The 19997-nt window shown below is 39.2% G+C and overlaps 2 protein-coding genes across 2 annotated transcripts in view; both read right to left on the bottom strand.

Annotated features, from left to right (window-relative positions):
• Positions 1 to 1556: 1556 nt before the first annotated feature.
• Positions 1557 to 6481, bottom strand: LOC145457120 (alpha-tocopherol transfer protein-like). The gene is made up of 7 exons (XM_080335285.1): positions 6181 to 6481; positions 5858 to 5954; positions 4565 to 4667; positions 4410 to 4498; positions 4021 to 4122; positions 3846 to 3956; positions 1557 to 2056 (listed from the first exon to the last, which is right to left on the bottom strand). The coding sequence occupies exons 1-7, from the start codon at positions 6363 to 6365 to the stop codon at positions 1892 to 1894; spliced, it is 852 nt and encodes a 283-aa protein (XP_080191411.1). The 5' UTR covers positions 6366 to 6481; the 3' UTR covers positions 1557 to 1891.
• A 2264-nt stretch (positions 6482 to 8745) lies between these two features.
• LOC145458007 (laminin subunit alpha-5-like) overlaps positions 8746 to 19997 on the bottom strand; it is a 67423-nt gene continuing 56171 nt past the window's right edge. Inside the window, exons 63-71 of the mRNA XM_080336297.1 lie at positions 19761 to 19898; positions 18977 to 19111; positions 17571 to 17685; positions 15978 to 16224; positions 14520 to 14691; positions 13218 to 13367; positions 11736 to 11873; positions 11112 to 11231; positions 8746 to 9918 (exon numbers count right to left, since the gene is read on the bottom strand). Coding sequence (XP_080192423.1) covers positions 9773 to 9918; positions 11112 to 11231; positions 11736 to 11873; positions 13218 to 13367; positions 14520 to 14691; positions 15978 to 16224; positions 17571 to 17685; positions 18977 to 19111; positions 19761 to 19898 — 1361 coding nt within the window. The 3' untranslated portion in view covers positions 8746 to 9772. The remainder of the gene's footprint in view (positions 9919 to 11111; positions 11232 to 11735; positions 11874 to 13217; positions 13368 to 14519; positions 14692 to 15977; positions 16225 to 17570; positions 17686 to 18976; positions 19112 to 19760; positions 19899 to 19997) is intronic.

Raw genomic sequence — 19997 nt, forward strand, 5'->3', positions numbered from 1 at the left:
TAAGCCGACTATTTTTTCATATCCAAAATATTCTACTCTAATAACTTCATTTCTTCTAGTTGGAATTTGCAATGAATCATTTTTTACACAATGTAACAATATCATGAAATTCGAAAATCTCTATTTGTAATTAATCTAAAATTTTCTTTCATAGCATTGCTTTCTACTGGTTGGAATTGAGCCAAATTTGATTTTTTTGGGCAATCTAACAATTTTAAGAAGTAGCCGGAAAACTTGAAAAAATGTTTTGAAAGTGAAGTTATCCGTAGCATCCGTAAATGAGGCCAGGACCTGTCCGTTAACTGCCTATAAATAAACACGTGCCAAAACTCTGATAGGGACAAAATGAGCATGTTTGACAAGCTAGGAATTCGATATCACCCAAGCAGGATTGAAAACATGAGCTGAACATGACTTCAATACTGTGACTTGGACTCGACTCGAGTCATAACACTATGACTCGGACTTGACCCTTTAAACGGTGACTTGGACTCGGACTCGAGTCGGTGATGAATTGAAAATGACTCGACTTGACTCGAGTCAAAACCACAAAAGTAAGATTGACTCGTGACTCGGAACCATGTGACTTGGTTCCAACCCTGCGCTGTGCTCACAGCGTCTAGCCCACCGAAAGGCCCGATAAAGCACCAATGCAAGTGAACGAAGAAGATCGAACACTGGCGTAACGCTGAGAGGGATGCCAGATCAGAAGACCGTACTTGGTATTTTCGATGTCCTCCTATCTGTACATTACGTCGCATTGTACGTTGCTTGTCTTGAGCGAGTAAAAGTTATAGAAGCACTGATTACGCCATACTCAGAAATTTGGATTCCATAATTTTTGTTGTACATCGACCCTCTTTACCACATTATCTCGCGGCACCCCTGAGCAGTCCAGTCAGTGCATTGGTTTAAATGGTTGAGAAGCACTGCTCTAACCTAACTTCTAACCAAATTCTCACGAGCGCAACATTTCAATAAATCTGGCTAAAAGCTATCTGCCAATATGTATGATGCCGATGCGACTCTTGGATCAGACTGCTTAGTCGCCGCTGAGTATTCAATTCAACCTATGTAAAGTGTGTTTTCACCGTCTTTCCTGCGTAAGAACACATTCCGTGCTCTCATAAAAGCGAAACGACAATCCAATGCCCGCAATGCTTGAACGAACAAGTTCCATTTTCTGCCAGCGACGCATTTCGGGAACCAATTTGTATTGAATTCAAAATAGCATGATACTAACATATAAGTTAAATACTATGAAAAATTACATAGGGAAGGCAATTGTGCGAAAGATATAACAGCGTTGAAAACGCATCAGCAACTGTCCCGGACATGTGGTGCGTTTGAATACATCGCTTTACATCGATTTGTGAAAACTGAGTATTGCTTTCCGGGAATAATGATAACCCAAGGCCTATTTCCAATGATATATAAGATATACCGAAAAAGAAAAAACCGTATAGTTACTAAGCAGGAATAAACAGCTATAGCAATATCCAGAACAAGCTGATCGCAAATTCTCAACAAAGAGTCACAGTTATGTTGTGACTTGCGACAATTTGCCCTGCGTACCGCAAGACAACAGCCCGTTGCAGAGTAGCAATTGCTGAAATCGTATTGGATAATAGAAGGTACAATACCCCTGAGAATGCACCGAGTCAAACAGCTCTCGGCAGATGAACCTCAGAAGTTGAAAAATAATTGATAACAACGTTCAACACCTCTATATACTTCCAATGGCACCCTGTAATCGCGTATTTCAAGATCGCAACCAAGCCAGTCTGAGGTGAATTCGAACAAAATCAGTAGCAGTGATTACGGGTGATTTAAGACTGTCAACATGCAGGTGCATCCAGTGTCACGACGTACGAAATCCACGCACGACACGTCACAGCTTGGTCCCAGACTGCTCTTGCTTCCATTCGCAGATTTCGTCGCCGTACTTGATGCTGGCTTCCTTTATATCGCCAGCTGTGCCGTCGAGATAATTCGGCAGGTACTGCGGGTCGATGTACTCGTGAAGAGTTTTGTAGTTTTTCCCGTGCATTTTGATCTGTGACCGAATGTTTCAAATTGCTAGCAAAGTGCCCCATTAAAGTCGAAATATAAGCAATTACTACTAAATGAATACTAGTGCGCCCTCAAGATTACCGGACCCTGTCCTATCGATCTCGGCTTCTGTGACAAGCCATCCCATTTTTGTAGCTAGTAGCTAGTAGCTATACTATCTTCTTTACTTTTCATTCAATGTGCATGCCTCCTCTTTACATCGCCTAGGCCAAGGTCTGATTCCAAAGACTACTCCAAGTCGTTTCGACACCTTCTTATCTCTTCATTGTATCGCAATTTTTGTGGTGTATTGAAATGATTAAATTGCTAATATACTGAGGGTTGTCATAGTCTCGTTCGCCACGTTATCGGTAAGGTCCGGAAAATCGAGCAAAGTACTCAAGTAGCTTTTGCCTACTTACTATTCTTCAATTGGCTATAATTTTAGACTGCTTCTAATTCTAATAGACCAGTGGTTCCCAACGTGAGAGATTTTGAGAAACAAGGGAGCGAAAATGCCATCGAGATATAGATAATTAACACGGGCAAAAATGCACGTTAAGACGGCTTATTCTGCATATGACACGAACAAAAAGGTTAACTCAAAGGAAAGTAGACCAGGACCATTTTTTATTCAATTCACCAGCGATCAGAGTTGGGTGAAATATTTCCTGTTTATATGTCGTCTTTTTCGTATCCGTAAATATGGAGTGAGCGAAAATATGTGCCGAGCTTGATAAGGGGGCGGTGAGTCTAAAAAGGTTGGGTGCCACGGTAGTAGACAGTCTCCAGTATTACTGGCAAAACTATGCTTTGAATACATTTTTACTTCAAAATCACTACTTCTACTTGTACTTAATTATGATTTAGCGTTACTTCTAAATCTACTTGAGTAGCAACGTTTACTATTTTATCGATCTCTGGTCTTATCGCATCCTATGTCACCATAAGTAGCTGGGTATGCACAATGCTAAACTGATTCCGGAACTATGTTTCAAGACCCAAAATGACGTGAACAATGTGACCAAGAGTCAAGACACACACAAAATATGTTAAACATCAAATTCGCAGTGTGCGAAGGTAATAGTAAGTCACGATTCATACAAAACACAGCACGGTGCTGCATATTTCTGTCATTTCCTATCTCGTCAGCATGAGTAATTGAGTTCAATAAGCAAGGCACACAGTGACTATGTCTATGCATGAAAGTCATAGCATGTAACAATGCATGATTGTCTTCTTACAATAACACAATACAAGGTAGCCCTTGTTAACGAGACCTACCACATGAGTAATTGAAATTCATTAGCAAGGGACCATAGATGCTATATATGAGTGTCCATATTAGTCATCGATGAGATCACACGAGATACCAAATTTCTGTAAATACACCGCTGCTTCATAAATGAGTTTTACTATAAAATGGGACAATTGGTAAAATTTTTGCCTCGCATTACATCAGCCATCACAAGCAGTCACATGCCGCTAGCAATAGTAGTTCTGCTATACGATTGTTTGTCTACATGTCTTAGTACATTTCAAATTGCTTGTTCAAACAACTGTATCTTGCGACACAATGCATTGGTTGTCCACAATATTTACAGCGACCTTTATGCGTATATCTATTTCATCGTCATGTGATCCTTTCAAATGACTAACCGCAAAAAGCCTTTGTGAAATACATGGGATGAAATTTTACCAAATAATCCATCAATGGGCAAAATGCATAGACAAGTGCAAACGAGACATCTGTTTCGAATCGAAAACCAGTCGAAGCAATTTCATATTCATACCCGTTCTTTCATTTTCTTTGACAAGAAAGGCTTGATCATTTGAAAGATGATGTCGTAAAATTTTCCCTCGTTTAGTATGTGCATCATCTTGAATCTAATCGGCATCGCATCCTGATACAGAACAAAAACCTCGTAAGTCACTGTTCTATTACAGCCATCTGTAATGGTTTCCTACCTGCGTCATGAACGTCATTTTCCTCATGATGGACATTGACATCTTGGCCATGATCTTCAAGCTAAAACCTTTCATATCTTCCACGCAAACTATACCGTTAATCTGCGAAAGTTTGAAAGATATATTTCAAACTTCCAAGTCACATCTACACACATTGTCACAATCTTTCTATTTCTATACTTGAGGCTCGTAACAGGGGTTCGCATGAATCCCAGGAATTTGCTGTGCCAATCCCAAGGATTCACTGAAGGGCAAGGCAAACAACACAGTAAATATTCATTATAATATTTTTATTTTTATCATGTTTTACGTTTTGAATAGAATTTTAATGTCAAGCTCTAGTGCAGTAGTGCTCAATTGCAATTTGAAACAAAATTACAAAACTAAACCTGTAATTCTTCACTTTCGAGCTCTTTTTCCAGCGACAGCATACTAGCAGCCATCACGTCCATCGGTTCTACGTTCTCACCCATTAATTCTGTTCAAACGATAATAATGTTGTAAGGATAAACATGTTTAAATATGAAAATAAAAATCTACGCACCATCCCTGTACAAAATCACAGAACATCCTTGTTTATCTTTGTGCGGTAAAATATATTGGAAACCTAGTCGCAGGGTCTCCTTCAATGTGGCAGGAGATTCCATCTGAGAACAGCATCATTAAGCTTATAATTTGTTCGTTAACCGATATTCTAGAACCTCCAGTTGGTGTTAGATACGGTACCAAAGCCTATCCTTTAGATTTTATGTAGTTCTAACATACTTTGAATTGAGAGTGTTAGAGAATGGTCTGTCGACCAAACATGGTTAAGATTTTGAAAGCAGCATGGATTTGGATAGGATTTCTCGACAAGACTGGGTCTGAAGCAGCATTTATAGTCACAGCGAAGCCAAGAGGTTAATTAATGACTCATAAATTAGTCACATACAACCTATCAGCACTAATTGAATGGACAGGAGGGGAAAGTTTTGAGTAAGACCCTAATTGAATTAAATTGATTTGCTTTATAAATCTACATTTCAAAACAAAGCGAGATCAGTAGAGTATCAAAATCCCAGTCGCGTATTAAATGTTTTATTACTGCAAATGCAAATGAGCCAAAGCAAAATCTATACGATAGCAAGAAGTCCTGATTTGACAATCGCTTTTCTAAGGATCACAGTCACAGGTTCAAATAAATTCTCTCCCAACAATCAATCAATCACTTTAAATATTCATCTCAACAACCAACACAACAGTAAAATCAGCACGGATCCAGCCACCACCAGCCACCAACAGGCATATGATTGAATTCTACTGGATAGTGGATGAGACATCTACATTAATGAGCTAATGAAAGTATAAATTACAAAAATATAATATTGCCAAGGATAAGAGCAGCAAAATCAGTAGGCCTAAATATTCAAGCTAGGCTCTAGTAAAGTATATCTACATCGGTATTCAATCAAGGAATAAATTACATATAAATATGTATACAGAACATTGTTTCTCAAACTGGGGGGTGCGAAGCCACAGTTACCTATAAAAAATTTTCTCGCTAGGCGCGATTTATCCTAATTTCATGGATTTAGCTGGGTATATAGTAGGGCCTACCAATTTTATATTTCAGAATTCTCTAATCAACTCCCATAACCATCGGTGCCATCAAACTATCCGTTGGGATTGCTAGCAACTAGCAAGCATTCTGATTGCTCTCTTTAATACTTTTTGATATTACGATACCGGGGGCGCAGAATTTTTCGCGATCACAAAGGCCAAAGGGGGGCGTGTCGAAAAAAGTTTGAGAACCATTGGTTTAAAGCCTACATTCAGCCGATTCAGGCAACATACAAACCTTTTCAAATACTTCTGGTATATCCTTTCGACAATAGTGATAGTTTGCCAGTACTTTCAAAGCCCTTTCTTGATCAAATTTCTTACTGCGCAGGAATCTAATAAGGAAAATCTGGCAATAATTATAGCTTTGCGTTGATCGGTAGAAGCCATAGCCACTCAGAAAAAAATATCACCACCAAGCCATTGCTTCTGGAACAACGAACAGGGTAAGAAAGAAATCATTGCAAAGATGATAATTAAATGCATTACCGTAGCTAATAATAAATGTTTTACAAAAAATAGCGATAAATATGACAAACCAAATAATTCTTCCGGACCAACCTCAATAAAAACGCATCGTCACTTCGTATCAGTGTGTATTTCTCGCCATATTTCTTCAAAAACGCCTCTTTCAGGCTATCTATCGCTTTCAGCCGTTCATCGTTATCTCTTGGTTCGTTCAGTTCTTTGACTGCCTTTTCAAGTAACTCGGGGGATAAGGTGCATTCGTACCTCGCTTCAGACATTTTGCGACTAGCTAGTGTTTCCGCTCTAACGTTTACCCACTGACGCTAACCTGATCAGTGATCACATCACAAGACTTGTGCAGCTGCACCACTCGCTCAGTTATCTAGAACAGAGATCAAGCGTACGTAAATAAACAATAACGCCACCTCGCGAATATTGGGACCTACTCTGAAATCCAACTTGACCAAGTTTTTACTGATTTACTGACTGGTGTACCCTACTTTTGTTGGTCAAGCAGCGATAACAGCTTACAAAATCGCAAGATTTTTCTTTGCGACGACTGTAAAGTGGCTGACGATGCCGAGGTATTATCAGAATTTCACTGATAAAAGTGAGGCAAATCTATCAAGACTAATACTTGACAAAATATAGCCTAGTAATTTGACTCAAATGCTATTGAATACTTCTCAGTCCTCAAGATTACCGGACCACTCCTGACATATCGATCTCTCCTTCCGTCACATACCAGATCATTTTGTCGCTTGTCCACATTTATATTAGGGTTACCATATTTCGGAATCGGGAAAGATAAGGACACTTTTTCAAAATTTTCAGACTTAAAATTGTGGAGTAAAATTCGGAAAAAATGGTAAATTTTTCCCGACTTTGTGAAAAAAAGGTCAACTTTCCAGATAAAGTCCCGAAATACAGTTTTTCTTTCACATTATCGGTTGGTTGACTAAAAAAAGGTCCATGGACTTCTGTTCGAACCACGAACTTCCTGTTTAGCGTCATTTATGCCCATTTTCCTTCGAATCTATCCACCAACTTGGCTCAAAAAGCTGTAAAGGAGGCATCGAATTGCCGAAAAGGAGGACATTTAGGCGTCCTCGGATAACATTTTAAAAAAACCCGAAAAAGGAGGACAAATATCTTCCTAAAGGAGGACGTATGGTAATCCTACTTTATATTATCTTCTTTTACTTTTCAGTGTACGCTAGCTGTACAAAGTACAATACATGACTCCTCTTTACATCGCCCAGGCTCAGGTGGGGGTTTGATTTCAAAGACTACTCCAAGTCGTCTCGACACCTTCCTATCTTTTTATTGTATCGCAATCTTGAGGAGCATATTGATCTGATAAAATTGAAAACTGAACTGAAATAGAAGCGGTCTTAAAACTACAGCGATGTTAGTATTTTTCTCATCTGCACAAGATTAACTAATTAAGCAAGTAGCCTAATAATCAGAGGTGGTCAAGTAGCCTAGAAAGCTTTGCTCAAGTAGTAGTATAGAAGTAGCGATGCAATAATCTACTCAAGTACGAGCAGAAGTAGTCATTTTAAGATCATACTACAACTACTTGAAGGGACAGTGGAATTGACTCACTTTAAATCTACTCAAGTAAGTAAGTAGTTGTGAAAACGATCGTAATTTGTTCGCATAGACTAGGGGCGGCCAACCCGAGGCCCGTGGGCCACATGTGGCCCGCGAGAAGGTTTTGAGTGGCCCGCGAGGTAATTAATATTCGAAATTAGTTACATAATCAAAAATAGATTGCCCAGATTATGAACCTGCAAGGCCAACCAAAAATTTGATTAGTCTGTCCGCAACACTTGAGATGTTGATGACTAAAATACCAGTTCCGAAGCATTGGCAGATCCGTGTGGGCCAGTCATATTTTTGGTAGATCTTCGTACATTGCAATAAAGTAGAATGTTTTGCGGTGGATTTATCTAAATTAGTGTTTTTTCATGCTTTGTGCAATATGTTGTTACTCGATTTCTTACTTTTAATATTGTTACCCCTTCCTGAAAAAAAAAACGCCCAATGCAGAGATCGAAAGGGTCGTCAAACATGCGACCTTGCGTTTGCGCTCGCAGAAAGACCGTCGACGATGAAATCTATAGACACAAAATGTTTGACGCACGTTGGCCGATTCTTTCGATATCGATATGTCCAGGCTCCGAATAGTCGTGTCCTTGCAAACTGAGCCCAGCGATTATAACAGCAGACCCGCAATATAGGTTACTCAAGTAATAATATTATTGACCTATAAATTTTCGCGCTTCGCGCGGCTAATGGCCCGCGCAATGTTTCGACTATTGCATATGGCTATTTGGCTGAAAGGGTTGGCTACCCCTGGTATAGACCAATGGTTCTTAACCCTTTTTCTTCCAGCGATCGACTCGAAAAATGGTATCCGCAGCTATCCTGCTAGGCGCTCAGCAATCACGGATAGCATGGAGGAGAAAAAAAAAACGGGGGCGCAGACTAGATGACCTCATGGGGCCGTATCGCAACTCCGTCGCCAAAGCATCTCGATGGTGCAGGCGAGAAAGAATATCATATCTCTCTCTCTCTCTCTCTCCGCACATTGAGAAATAGGACCTAGCATCTACTCCTACAGACTAATACACATTCAACAAGGTGAATTGATACGTTGTGAAAACGAGCAGTTTATTTCATATTGCATCATCGTATTTCAAAACCAGCATACCTCAATAAAATCGCCCCTCAGATTGCAACAACACGTTTCAGGCAAGAAAATTTTACCAAAAGCAAACACAAAACCGGCACCAAAGGAATGATGACGGTATATAAGCACGCATTGTGACGTGGATTAATATTGTATTTATTATATTTGGTACTGCAATTAGTAAGAACACGGACTCCACTCCAGATTTCGATTAATTTTAATCTTATTACACATTGCCTCGAAAATTACACAGATATTGTAAATGAAAAATAAGTTCATAACCCAGGACCTTCAGAAAGTGTTGGGGGCACATGTCATTAAATATTTTACTTCGCAAAGCCATGTGATCAATGCTACTGGATTCCATTTATGATTACGTTTTCGATATGGTTTGGTTAGTTCCACCAGTAGCGACATCACAGGCAAAACATAATCGTCATAATGACCTTGAATAATATTCGGTCAGGAGTATAAATACAGTTATCATTTGTTAGCAGTGTCGAAGTTTGGCAAGAAACATTACGCCACTTTGAATGATACTCCTGTGTAGGCCTACTATCTTGAATTTAGCATTAACACGAATTTACATGATTAACCGCGCTGAATCAAATGGTTTTGGTAGTTTAGAAATAGCATGACACCATGTTTTATGCATTTGTATCCCCACATTACAATCCAACGACACATACTGAAAATATTTCATGACTTGCCATTGACTTGAAATGAACTGGAAATGACTTGACTTGAAAAATTTCATTTGAAATGACTTGACCCGAGTCAAAATGATTTGTGACCCCAAGACAATAAATTGATTCCATAACCGCATTAACGGTTAATAAGGCTTGACGCCCACTATTTAGCACATAGAGATATGAAGAGAATAGTCATGATATTACTCCAATCTTACATCACCAAGAGGATGGATTTGGGTTATGCAGCTGTTAACGAGTGATAATGTGAATTAAGATGATGGAAAACGGGTGACGGCTAGCCTACTGGACAAGAATCAGACACTCCCGGTAAAACTTCAAATGCGATTGATGTCGTAATTCTGTAAAAATCGAACACAACATTTCTCATGCATCCTGCGTATTGTCGTCGGGACGATAGCAATTTTCCAACGTTCGCCTCAACTGTAAAATGCAGCAATTACACAAAGGCATGGCAACAAAATTACGAAATCAAGACTAGGGTTGGATTATCCGGATAACGGTTAACCGCAGGTATTTTTACTATCTGATATCCGGATATAATTCTGCCGGTTAACCGGATAAAAAAGAATCGTTGCTAATGCGTTTTACACTTTTTAGTATGCTTCAATAAGTCGTATTCAGTGTTTTGCGCCGCCGATTAGCGAGAAGCGTGTTGCCAACTAGGGAGATGCGTCAGTGCACATTGCGAAATGTAACGCGATGCGATCTCCTAATGAGAAGATCGTTACATTTGGTCATTGATTGCACGTTCGGCTATCGTCTCTGGCCTGATTTATCGCGTCTTCAACAAGCCTATAGTTCCGCTGGATTGAAGAATCGCATCTTTAATAGGCCCTGTGCAGTGGCAGTGTGTAATGTGCACACTAGGCTATTCCATCGCTGGCCTGCACAATCGCATCTGCATTGGCTTGGTGCTCACGATATTATCGCTGACCTACACAATCGCATCTGCAATAGGCCTACGAAAGATATCATCGCTGGCCTAACCATCGCGTCTCGGACCTAGCATGCGTTGGCTCCTATCTCTCGATGGCTTGGTGACGATATGCCGTTAAGTGTATTCTAATTAGTGATTCTGAGAGTGACACCGCGAAACTGAATGACATCGAATGTTCGCAAAGATGTGCGTGCGACAAGCGTAATTGATTTTCGCTGATAATTAATTCGAATAAAATCTAAACCCCCTCATTTTATTTCAAACCTCCCTATATTTTCGGCTGGCTGCGTGCCTGATCACGTGAATTAGAGCGAGGTATCATGTCGGCATCAATTCCAGTATCAGCTACTCGTCCTTCTAATACTCCAAACCTAAATTTATGATTGGTCAAAACGAATGTAAAGTCGTTGAAGTTTCCGGGAAACGACCTGCCAACCTTTAGACTCTCTACGAAGCGCTGCTTACTATTCAGCCCACTTCTGTAGAAGCTGAAAGAGCATTCAATGCACGAGGAATCTTTGTTACAAAATTCCGGTCCCGGCTACAGGATGCCACAATTGATGCAGAAGCAGTTATTATCCGGTTAACCGGTTAGATTATTCCAAATATCCGGATATATCCGTTATCCGGATAGGGAAAATTATTGATATCCGAACCAACCCTAATCAAGACTTACTCGGTACACCGCCCATAAACAATTGCCCATGAGTCACACAATCGATAGCAGTGCCATTGTTTTCCGGTGCAGCCAAATTATCGTCAACGGTAAGCGATAGCATATTCTTTGACTTGAGTACTGTAAAAAGCGTGATAACATCACAGTACATCAGTTTTTCAGCGTCAAGCATTTTCGGATGGGTTGTAACCAAGTCACAAGGTTCCGAGTCTCGAGTTAATCTCACTTTTACAGTTTTGACTCGAGTCAAGTCAAGTCATTTTCTAGCGACCATGGAATCAAGTTCGAGTCCAAGTCAGGAGCAAAAGGTCGAGTCCGAGTTATACTAAACTCACTTTTTTACAATCATAGCATTTATAATATAATTATTATTTTAAATTTAACGTGTGCCTCCGATTGACAAAGCTCATTAAATGTATCGAATACATAAATAAAATCGTATCAAATGTCTTGAGTCATATGACTTGGTTGAGTCATTCACAATGACTCAAGTTCACAATTACACAATGTGACTCAAAACAAAGAAAGACATTTTTCATATTTAATTAAATGACAAGTCAAGTTTAGATAGCGAAACATTGTAACTTGAGTCATAACAACCTTATTTTCGGCGAAAACAATTACCTTTGATCTTGTGCCAGTTGCCGTCGCATATGTACTCTCCGTGATATGAAGGGTCGTAAATGGACATTAATAAATCGGAGCCCTGTTTGACTCGAGTCACCACCTTGCCGTCAATGAGAGCCAGTTGGAAGAAATTGCCTGTATCAGGAAGGAATCGTGATATTAATTTGTCAAGATTAAGGCCAGTTTTTGCAACTTTTGCAACTTCTTTTTACAGCTACTGGTGGCTTAATACTCAGAATTTATGTGGTATTGTGTTTTCATCTGTTTGGAGGAGGAATGCTATTTTGCAACTTTTCTCCATTTTTTCACGCAACTTTTTGCAACTTTTTCGATTCTTCATGCAACTTTGTACAAGTTTTTTTCTATTGTTCATGGAGCTTTCTGCAAGTTTTTTTTCTATTATTCATGCAACTAACTTTTTACTGGAAATATTTGGCACTATATGTAAGTAGATCGCTTAATTTTTTCGCAGTCGTTTAAATTTAAGGTCCTTTTCTGATTTAACGTACATTCAGGCTAGACCGTCTGGTCCATTTTTTCAAGCTATTGATTTAGATGAAGTAGCCAACACTGAGTTTTGCTACAGTGCCATGGATACGGATTGATTCGAGTATCTCATGCCCTAATAATTTCAAGGAACTTGTCCGTAAATGCAACTATTTAGTGCAACTTTTGTGAAAAATAAATTCAACTGTTTACGGCAACTTTTGTGAAAAATACTGTAAGTGCAACTTTCCATGGATTTGACTGCAACAAACACTTGCTCTAGTCATGACACTAGAACGAGGAGCTTATTTGACCATCACTGCTAAATGTAAGTCTACCTCAAACAAAGTTTTTATAGTAGCAAACCGCCAATTTCCAAACATTAGCCTCCGATTTTCAAGATCCTACTTCAAAATCACCTAAATTTCTATTCCATAGTAGCACGCTTAAGTGGTTGTGCTCAAGCACGCTCAGGAATTTTTGTGCCATTAACGGTTTTGACCTGGGAGGTGGTCAAAGTAGTCTGTGCTGCTATTCAATTACAAGTAACACCTTCGATTTCCATTAAATTAGATGCATCAGATTTCCAAGAAACGTCAAAACTAGTACAAGTGAGAGCAGAAAATGATAGCTCTTAAAAGTACTGAAGCATGCAGTAATGAAATGTAGCATGTAGTCGGAGCCGGCTACTTTGAAATTGATGCATCTTCGCGACAAATGCAAAGTGACTGATGACAATACAAATGGTTGACATATTTGAAAATTTATGCAGTTATCGTGATACAGGGGATACTGCACATGGTTCGAATTACTGTTTCAGTCCGAAAAGTGATGCTGAAGCTGACCTATCCTAAAACTAATATCTACTTTTTAAAACCTAAAGTGTGAAGAGCAGATAGTATCTAACTATAACCGTTTAAGTAGAATTAGTAGGCAAAACCTACTTGAGTACTCCAAATATGCAGACACACTTTTTTAATGATTGACACTGACCGGTTTCGCCACCTATGGCGAATAGAACCCCCGACTCTGAACGCGGACGTATCTCCAATTCAACTTCAAGCACTTTGCCGATGTTATAAGAGTCGTACACAATCACAAAGGACCCGTCCTCAACAGGACTACTGTCCGAGAAGTAGATTCCTAGAAAGAAAAGCGGAAATTGGTACAAAATTTTCAAAAGGCTACAATGAACAATTAAACATCAGTCGATGGTCGAAAGTGATTAGTCGAATTTATTGCCTTTCAACGTGGAGTTACAATCTCAAGCCATGAAATATTTAAAAAATCGCACTGAGTCATATTACTCAGAGCTGATCATGATCATATGCAGATAGATAGAGAGAAAGAGAGAGTCTTTACTTTCATCCAACCGAAATACATAAATAAACTAGCAGCAACAATGGCGGTACAGAACACACGCATGAACAGAATTCGGTATCAGATAGGAATTATCAATACAATCTTGGAGGTCAACTAGTCTGATCACACCCACATCGGACAGGTACACTGGTCTCTACCCAGTTTGGCTGTGGGTAAAAAAGGAAATGAAATAAAGAAATAATTAAAAGATGGTAGCAAATCAATGAAGCACCTTCTGGGTGAAGCAGGGCAACAGTGTTTCTATGACGACAAGTTATAATTAAGTAGCTCTTTTTAAAAATCTATCATAAGGCAATTCAGGGATATGTTGCGGTAATGCATTTCAGATGATAGGTCCAAGTAGTCGATAGATCTCTTAGTTAGGTTGCTATTGGGTGGGGTTAAGTAGCCATGAAAACACAAGAAGCAAGACGCTAGATTCTGCAATATCTTGCCGGATATATTTGAGATTTGAGACAAAAATCAAAATTTTTTCATCGTAAAATAGGCTCGAATAGTCACTAAAGCTGGAGTCAGTGGACTAGTTCTCAGGGATCTATGAAAGGCCAATGTTGAAACTACAACTATTAAACTACATTGCACTTTATCACCTCTGTTTATTTTGTGCTGTTTTCAGCCCAGCACTAATCCTATGTCACCAGCGAAAGTGATTGGCTTTTAATTTGAGTCATTAGCTTCCCAAATTTCAAGGTGTAGGGGTCCGCAAAACCGCCCGAAGAAATCTAAGGGTCCGAGCTGGAAAAATATTGAAGAAACACTGCTCCAAATTCAAATTAGCAATGATTGCAGCAATTAAAGGTCTCAATGCTGCTGCCAACACATACTCAATATGAAAATTATTCGCATCCTCTAAAAATCCAGTACAACTATTCAAACATGATCTTTGAAGATCTTGACAACTGATCTGCTTACCGGTTTCCGTGTTGCCGTCGAAACAAGTCCTGACGTTGAGCTTATACAGCAGATACGTGGTATCGGCGTTATCGACTGGGCTATCGTTCACCACCAAGTTTCTGACGCAGCCCTCGAAGTCTCTCAAGTATTCGCCGTGAATGTAATCAGCGGCGGAATCTCGCTCTCTTGGCTTACGAGAAGAAAAAATTATTCAGTTATTTCTGTATTTTCATTTTTATTTTACAATTTAATTTTTTTTTAAATTAAACAATAAATAATATGAATACAATCTTCGATTGCACATTCCTATTTCCATATTTAGATCATTCTGTAGCGTTAGTCCTGGCTGGAATGTACTACCTTTTTACATTTATGCAATATTTGCATGATTCTTATTTGCATGTTCAAGGGGTGTCTGATTCAGAGACTACTCCAAGTCGTTTAGACATCTTCCTATCTTTTAATTTTATAGCAACCTTATAATGTATTGAAATTTGAAATTCCTAATAAAAGAAATCAAAACAATAACCAGACATATCACGTACTTGGTGTAGTTTACATTCTCCAAAATAATTATTTACGGCATTAAAATACAAACCAGGACAACGGCAGTAAAGAAGTAGATGACATACAGTGAGAGAGTTAAAGTTTGTTTGGCCCTTTGCTTGAAACCATTATTTCAAGGTAAAGCATGAAAGCTTTGTAGCTTTTAGAGTATAAGTTCAATTTGTTTTTACTGCTTTTGTTTGGTTTTCTGTTAGTTGCCACCCGACTCACAATAAACGATTAGGTGAATTAATTGGTATTCTTGTGACAAATACAGTAATTTCTCAACATACGGCACCATAACTTTAGTACTCAATTCTAAATCGAGTATTACTTCTGATGATTGGTTGGCCATCCGACAGTCGACGAGCATGTCCACATTCAAGTCGAAATACAAGCAATTACTACTAAGTGAATACTAGTCTATCCTCAAGATTACCGGACCACGACTGACCTGTCGATCTCGCCTTCCATGACATGCCACCCCATTTTTGTCGCTTGCTTTTTTCTATACTATCCTCTTCACTTTTCATTCAGTGTGCATGCCTCTACTTAAAATCGCCTAGGCAAAAGTGGGTGCCTGATTCCATAGACTACTCCAAGTCGCTTCGACACCTTCCTATCTTTTCATCGTATCGCATTTTGTGGTGTATTGAACTGATAAAATTGCTAATAAACCAATGATGATGACGAAAAAAGTAGTGAAGGACGATTCTTTCAAGTACCGGCACTGGAATGATATGCTCATTGCAACTAAGAGCTAATTTATCAACGAGACTTATACTTTCAATACTATTTCCTACTTTAGTAGCCTTGAAACCTCGATTGGTCGAATCGCAGTATACGAGACATGGAGCTGATCAACCCACGACATTGTCACAAAGTGCAACTTACGACATCCAAATGAATATTTAAGGTAAATACACCAACCTGCAGTCCGCCGATGTAAAAGAACAAAACCTCGGTAAAGGTTCGCGAATACTCGTAGATCTCTTCAAAGAACATCATATCGTCCACCCTGAGCAGCATGTTCAAACGTTTTCTTTGGAAAGTGACCAGATGCCATTCGCCGTCGCAGTATTTCTCCTCGGTCTTGATCCTCATGCTTTCGCCGGCAAATTTCACCTTTAGATTTAGTTTTCCTTTCGCCATGTACACTGCGATGTGCTCGCTGCAGCTGAAAATTTGAGTCGTGCAAAAGTTAGAAACGACTGACAAAAGATATAAGCATACTCGGACAACCAGATTAGACCAATCAGAGTGAAATGACAGCGATCTAAGTCTAAGCAGATTTCTCGTATTCCTACTACAAGAGAACTGTATAGTGTGAAATGAGCCGAGCTTGGTGTACAGATGTTTTTAATTCTCAAGTTAATGAAAATGAAATCTGATTTGATAAAAACTCAACTTGGTTTTTGTTCTACTTCTTTGCAATCGCTAATTTAATTCAATTTTCAAGTTCACTAGTTCATTAATTCTAATTCTAATCTAATTTGGAAAAACTGAAAATTTTCGGACTATTTAAAGTAAGTTTATTCTATTTGCAGTACTGATTCAAGTTGTCATGCTTTTTGACTGCATTCAATTGTACTTGAGCTGTTTGTTAGCCATAACAGTTTACTTTTTATGCCTTGGATTTTGGAAAGTAGAAAGTAACTTAGTCATAAGTTTGCATACTAAGAGTAGTATTGTGAAAACCACGTGAAATAGCTAGCCACTGTGTCATGGTAACTTGATATATTTTCGAAGATTGTACATATTATATAATCAATAATCATCATATTACATTTTCATCGGAACAAGGCACACACAATGTACACTGCAATACACAAGACACAATGAGGTGTACCAAACAGATAGGAGGATGCCGAACGACCAGTTGCGGTCTCTTGATCTGGCATCCACCTCGGCCTAGTGCCCAATGTTACAGTTCTTTTCGATGTTACACCCCATGCTGCCGCTCTTACCATACCTTGCGAGTACGTTCTTTCAACCGGCCTTTTCTGAGCTTTTTTTTGTCCCCGTAAGAGGAAGAGGAGCCCAGATAAACCTCCGACGCGGAATCGAACCCAGGCCACCAGGGTAGCAGGCGCTTATAGTCACCACTACGCTAACTCCCCACCATTGATTGCACAAATGTACTTTTTGAAACTACTTGGGCCTAATTAATTTGTTTTGAGACCTTTCGATTTGTACTTCAAGCTCTGACATGCCTTGGAAATTGCTACATCTGCATGTAATTGCGTTAAAATGTACGACATTAGTTCGATAGTAACAACGCCGAGTACTTTACCAGAACCGAAGTACTACTTGTACACCTTGGACCTGCATTATCTTAATGCGTAAAATTCTTACCACACATGCTAGCACACATTTAAAAACTTATTGTATACATACACCAACGTTAACTATACTACTAATGTATACTAAAATTCAGATGATATCAATATGTGAATACCTGGGTTGCTCTCGAGTACTATGCGAAGAAGGGCAAAATAAATCATACAACAGCTTGACACTTACTCCGACCCACATAGGAAGAATATAATTCCTTCTTTCGCGGTGGTTCTAATGTACATGGTAAACCTCCAGTCAAGCGAGTCCATATTGACGATGCTGTATTTGGAATATCCGTCACCTGAAACTATGTATTGTTACTCGGATGACAGCGGTAGCTTATCATGCTCCAAGACTGTATCATATAATGGTAAAGAGTTTTCAGTACAAAATAAACCAAAGTTCAAAGTTGTGATATGGTAGGCCTACTATTACCAGGGTTGTTATTACTTGAGTCATTTTATCAAAATACGGAAAATCACTCGACTCGATATGAGTCAATGAGTCGTATGACTCGAGACTCCGACATTTCATTGTAATTTCGATGAATAGTAAAGCTACCACACTATTGGTATTCTGTCTATTAGTAGTGCTACTAGAAACTGTTAAAAGTGAGAAAATGGTGAATTGAAATTGACCCGATTTGACTCAAGTCAAAACTATAAAGGAGAGTGTGACTCGAAATCTTGTAACTTGGTTAAAACCCCGACTATTTCAATAGCTGGCATATTCTGACGAAGATGAATGATTACTGTACATTGTACAACCTGAATTATTGCCGCGATGGGTCCACGAAATATACAGAAGCAACAATATCCCGCCGCATGATTGATTTCCAGTATTACGTTTACACTACATTTTGAACAGTATATTCATATTGAAATGAACCCGAATATTTTCGGCTGACACTCGTCAGGGGTAATCGTCAGCAACTAGTAGAGAATTGGAAAAAACATTGTATATCAACAATCGTATCACAAAATATGACGTCACCAGCATGAAATTTCGTGAATGAGAGAGCGTTCAATGTGCTATTTTTAGGTGGTACACGAACTCCTTTTGTTGACAGAGTTTTGGTTGGTGCATTTTGATAAAAGTCAACTCCAAGGCACACAAATGGAATTGTGAACGGCCTCGCCCAACGATTCGAAATCGGTCGTCTTGATAATTATTCGCGCACCGTGCAGATCGCATCACTTTTATGATAGAAACCAAGGTGATTCGATATATATTCAAAGGCTTTACCTACTTGTAGTGTCATTTGTCATTTTGGTTTGAAGATGCATCTCGCAATTTCGAAAATGGCACGTGTGATTAACATCTAAAAGTATCAACATAATCTACTTTTCACTTACTGCCATTTACTCGAGCAGTGCTCAAACCTTTCATTTTCTACTTCCCCTTGAAGTAGCTTTTACATATCCCGTAAAGCGCTACTTCTACTTGATATTGCACGCAAATACGCAGCGGTACTTCTAGTTCCACTTGAGTAACAACGTTGAGTATTTTGACCATCTATGTAAACAAGTGATATCGGCAGATCTTATCCGCAAAGCGATTTGATTTACAAAATGTTAGAGTGATCCTCTTACCCGGAAAGTACATGCCAGTGTTCTGAGGGTTCAACGGTAGATGGCAACTGCCGTCGTGTCCTGAAACATGCAGACCCTGCGGGGCACTTAGGAACCGATTCCGGAAGACCGCATCACCCCTGTCCCTATGATTTTCTGCAAAAAGCATAAAATAACATTCATTAACAAAGTACAGTAGACTCCATTTAATTCAGACACGTTGGTTCCGCTCACTTTTGGCTGAATTAAGCGGAACATCACTTGTTTGATTCATGGTCATGCGTAGAGGCCAAACTGATAATACGAAAGAAACCTAACGACCTCAACACAACATCTCTCATGATTGCAAAAAATTCTAGACTCATTTCTGTAACTCGTGTTCTATTTTTTATTATAAGCCTACTATTATTTTGTCGGAGGGAACGGCATACCCAAATTTAAAGCAAGGCTTTTGAAAGGGAATCGGTAATGAAAATTTTTGAGTTAAAGAAGTCCGGCCAATAATATTCCACTTTATGTTAATTTGCAAAATAATATAGGTAATTAATAGAGAGTAATTGCACAATGCATGTCGTACCCCCTAATTTCATGCTTCATACCCCCAAGAATCCGTGGACCCCTGTTCACGAACCGCTGGCTTAAACGGTATTTTCATCGATAAAATAACAACTGGCACAGACTTATATGAGTACATCGTCGATTATTCCTGCATTGACAATCATCACTTGGGTAGGGCTGTGTCTGTGCATTTTGATTCCATCTCGTAGTCTGCACCACAGGTAGAAATTTGCAAGGATAAAGTAACCTGGATAAGCAATCCCTGCAGTATGTGTTCGCTCTCCTTGCCTATCGGCATTTGGTGGCACTTCCCCTTTAAAACCAAATGCTGGGACTAAACCGTCTGCTAGCTCTTCGCCTTCCGTGATAGTAGAAGTACTTCTTGCTGAAAGAGCGGAAGTAGTGGTGGTCAAAGTATTTCTCGCTGGTAATCAAGTACAAGCAAAGGGGACTAGCAAGTCAACTGTACTATCTTGCAGATGGC

The sequence above is a fragment of the Botryllus schlosseri genome, chromosome 15 (assembly GCF_051294905.1).
Source record: "Botryllus schlosseri isolate E-star chromosome 15, Bs_hap1, whole genome shotgun sequence".
NCBI lineage: Eukaryota > Metazoa > Chordata > Ascidiacea > Stolidobranchia > Styelidae > Botryllus > Botryllus schlosseri.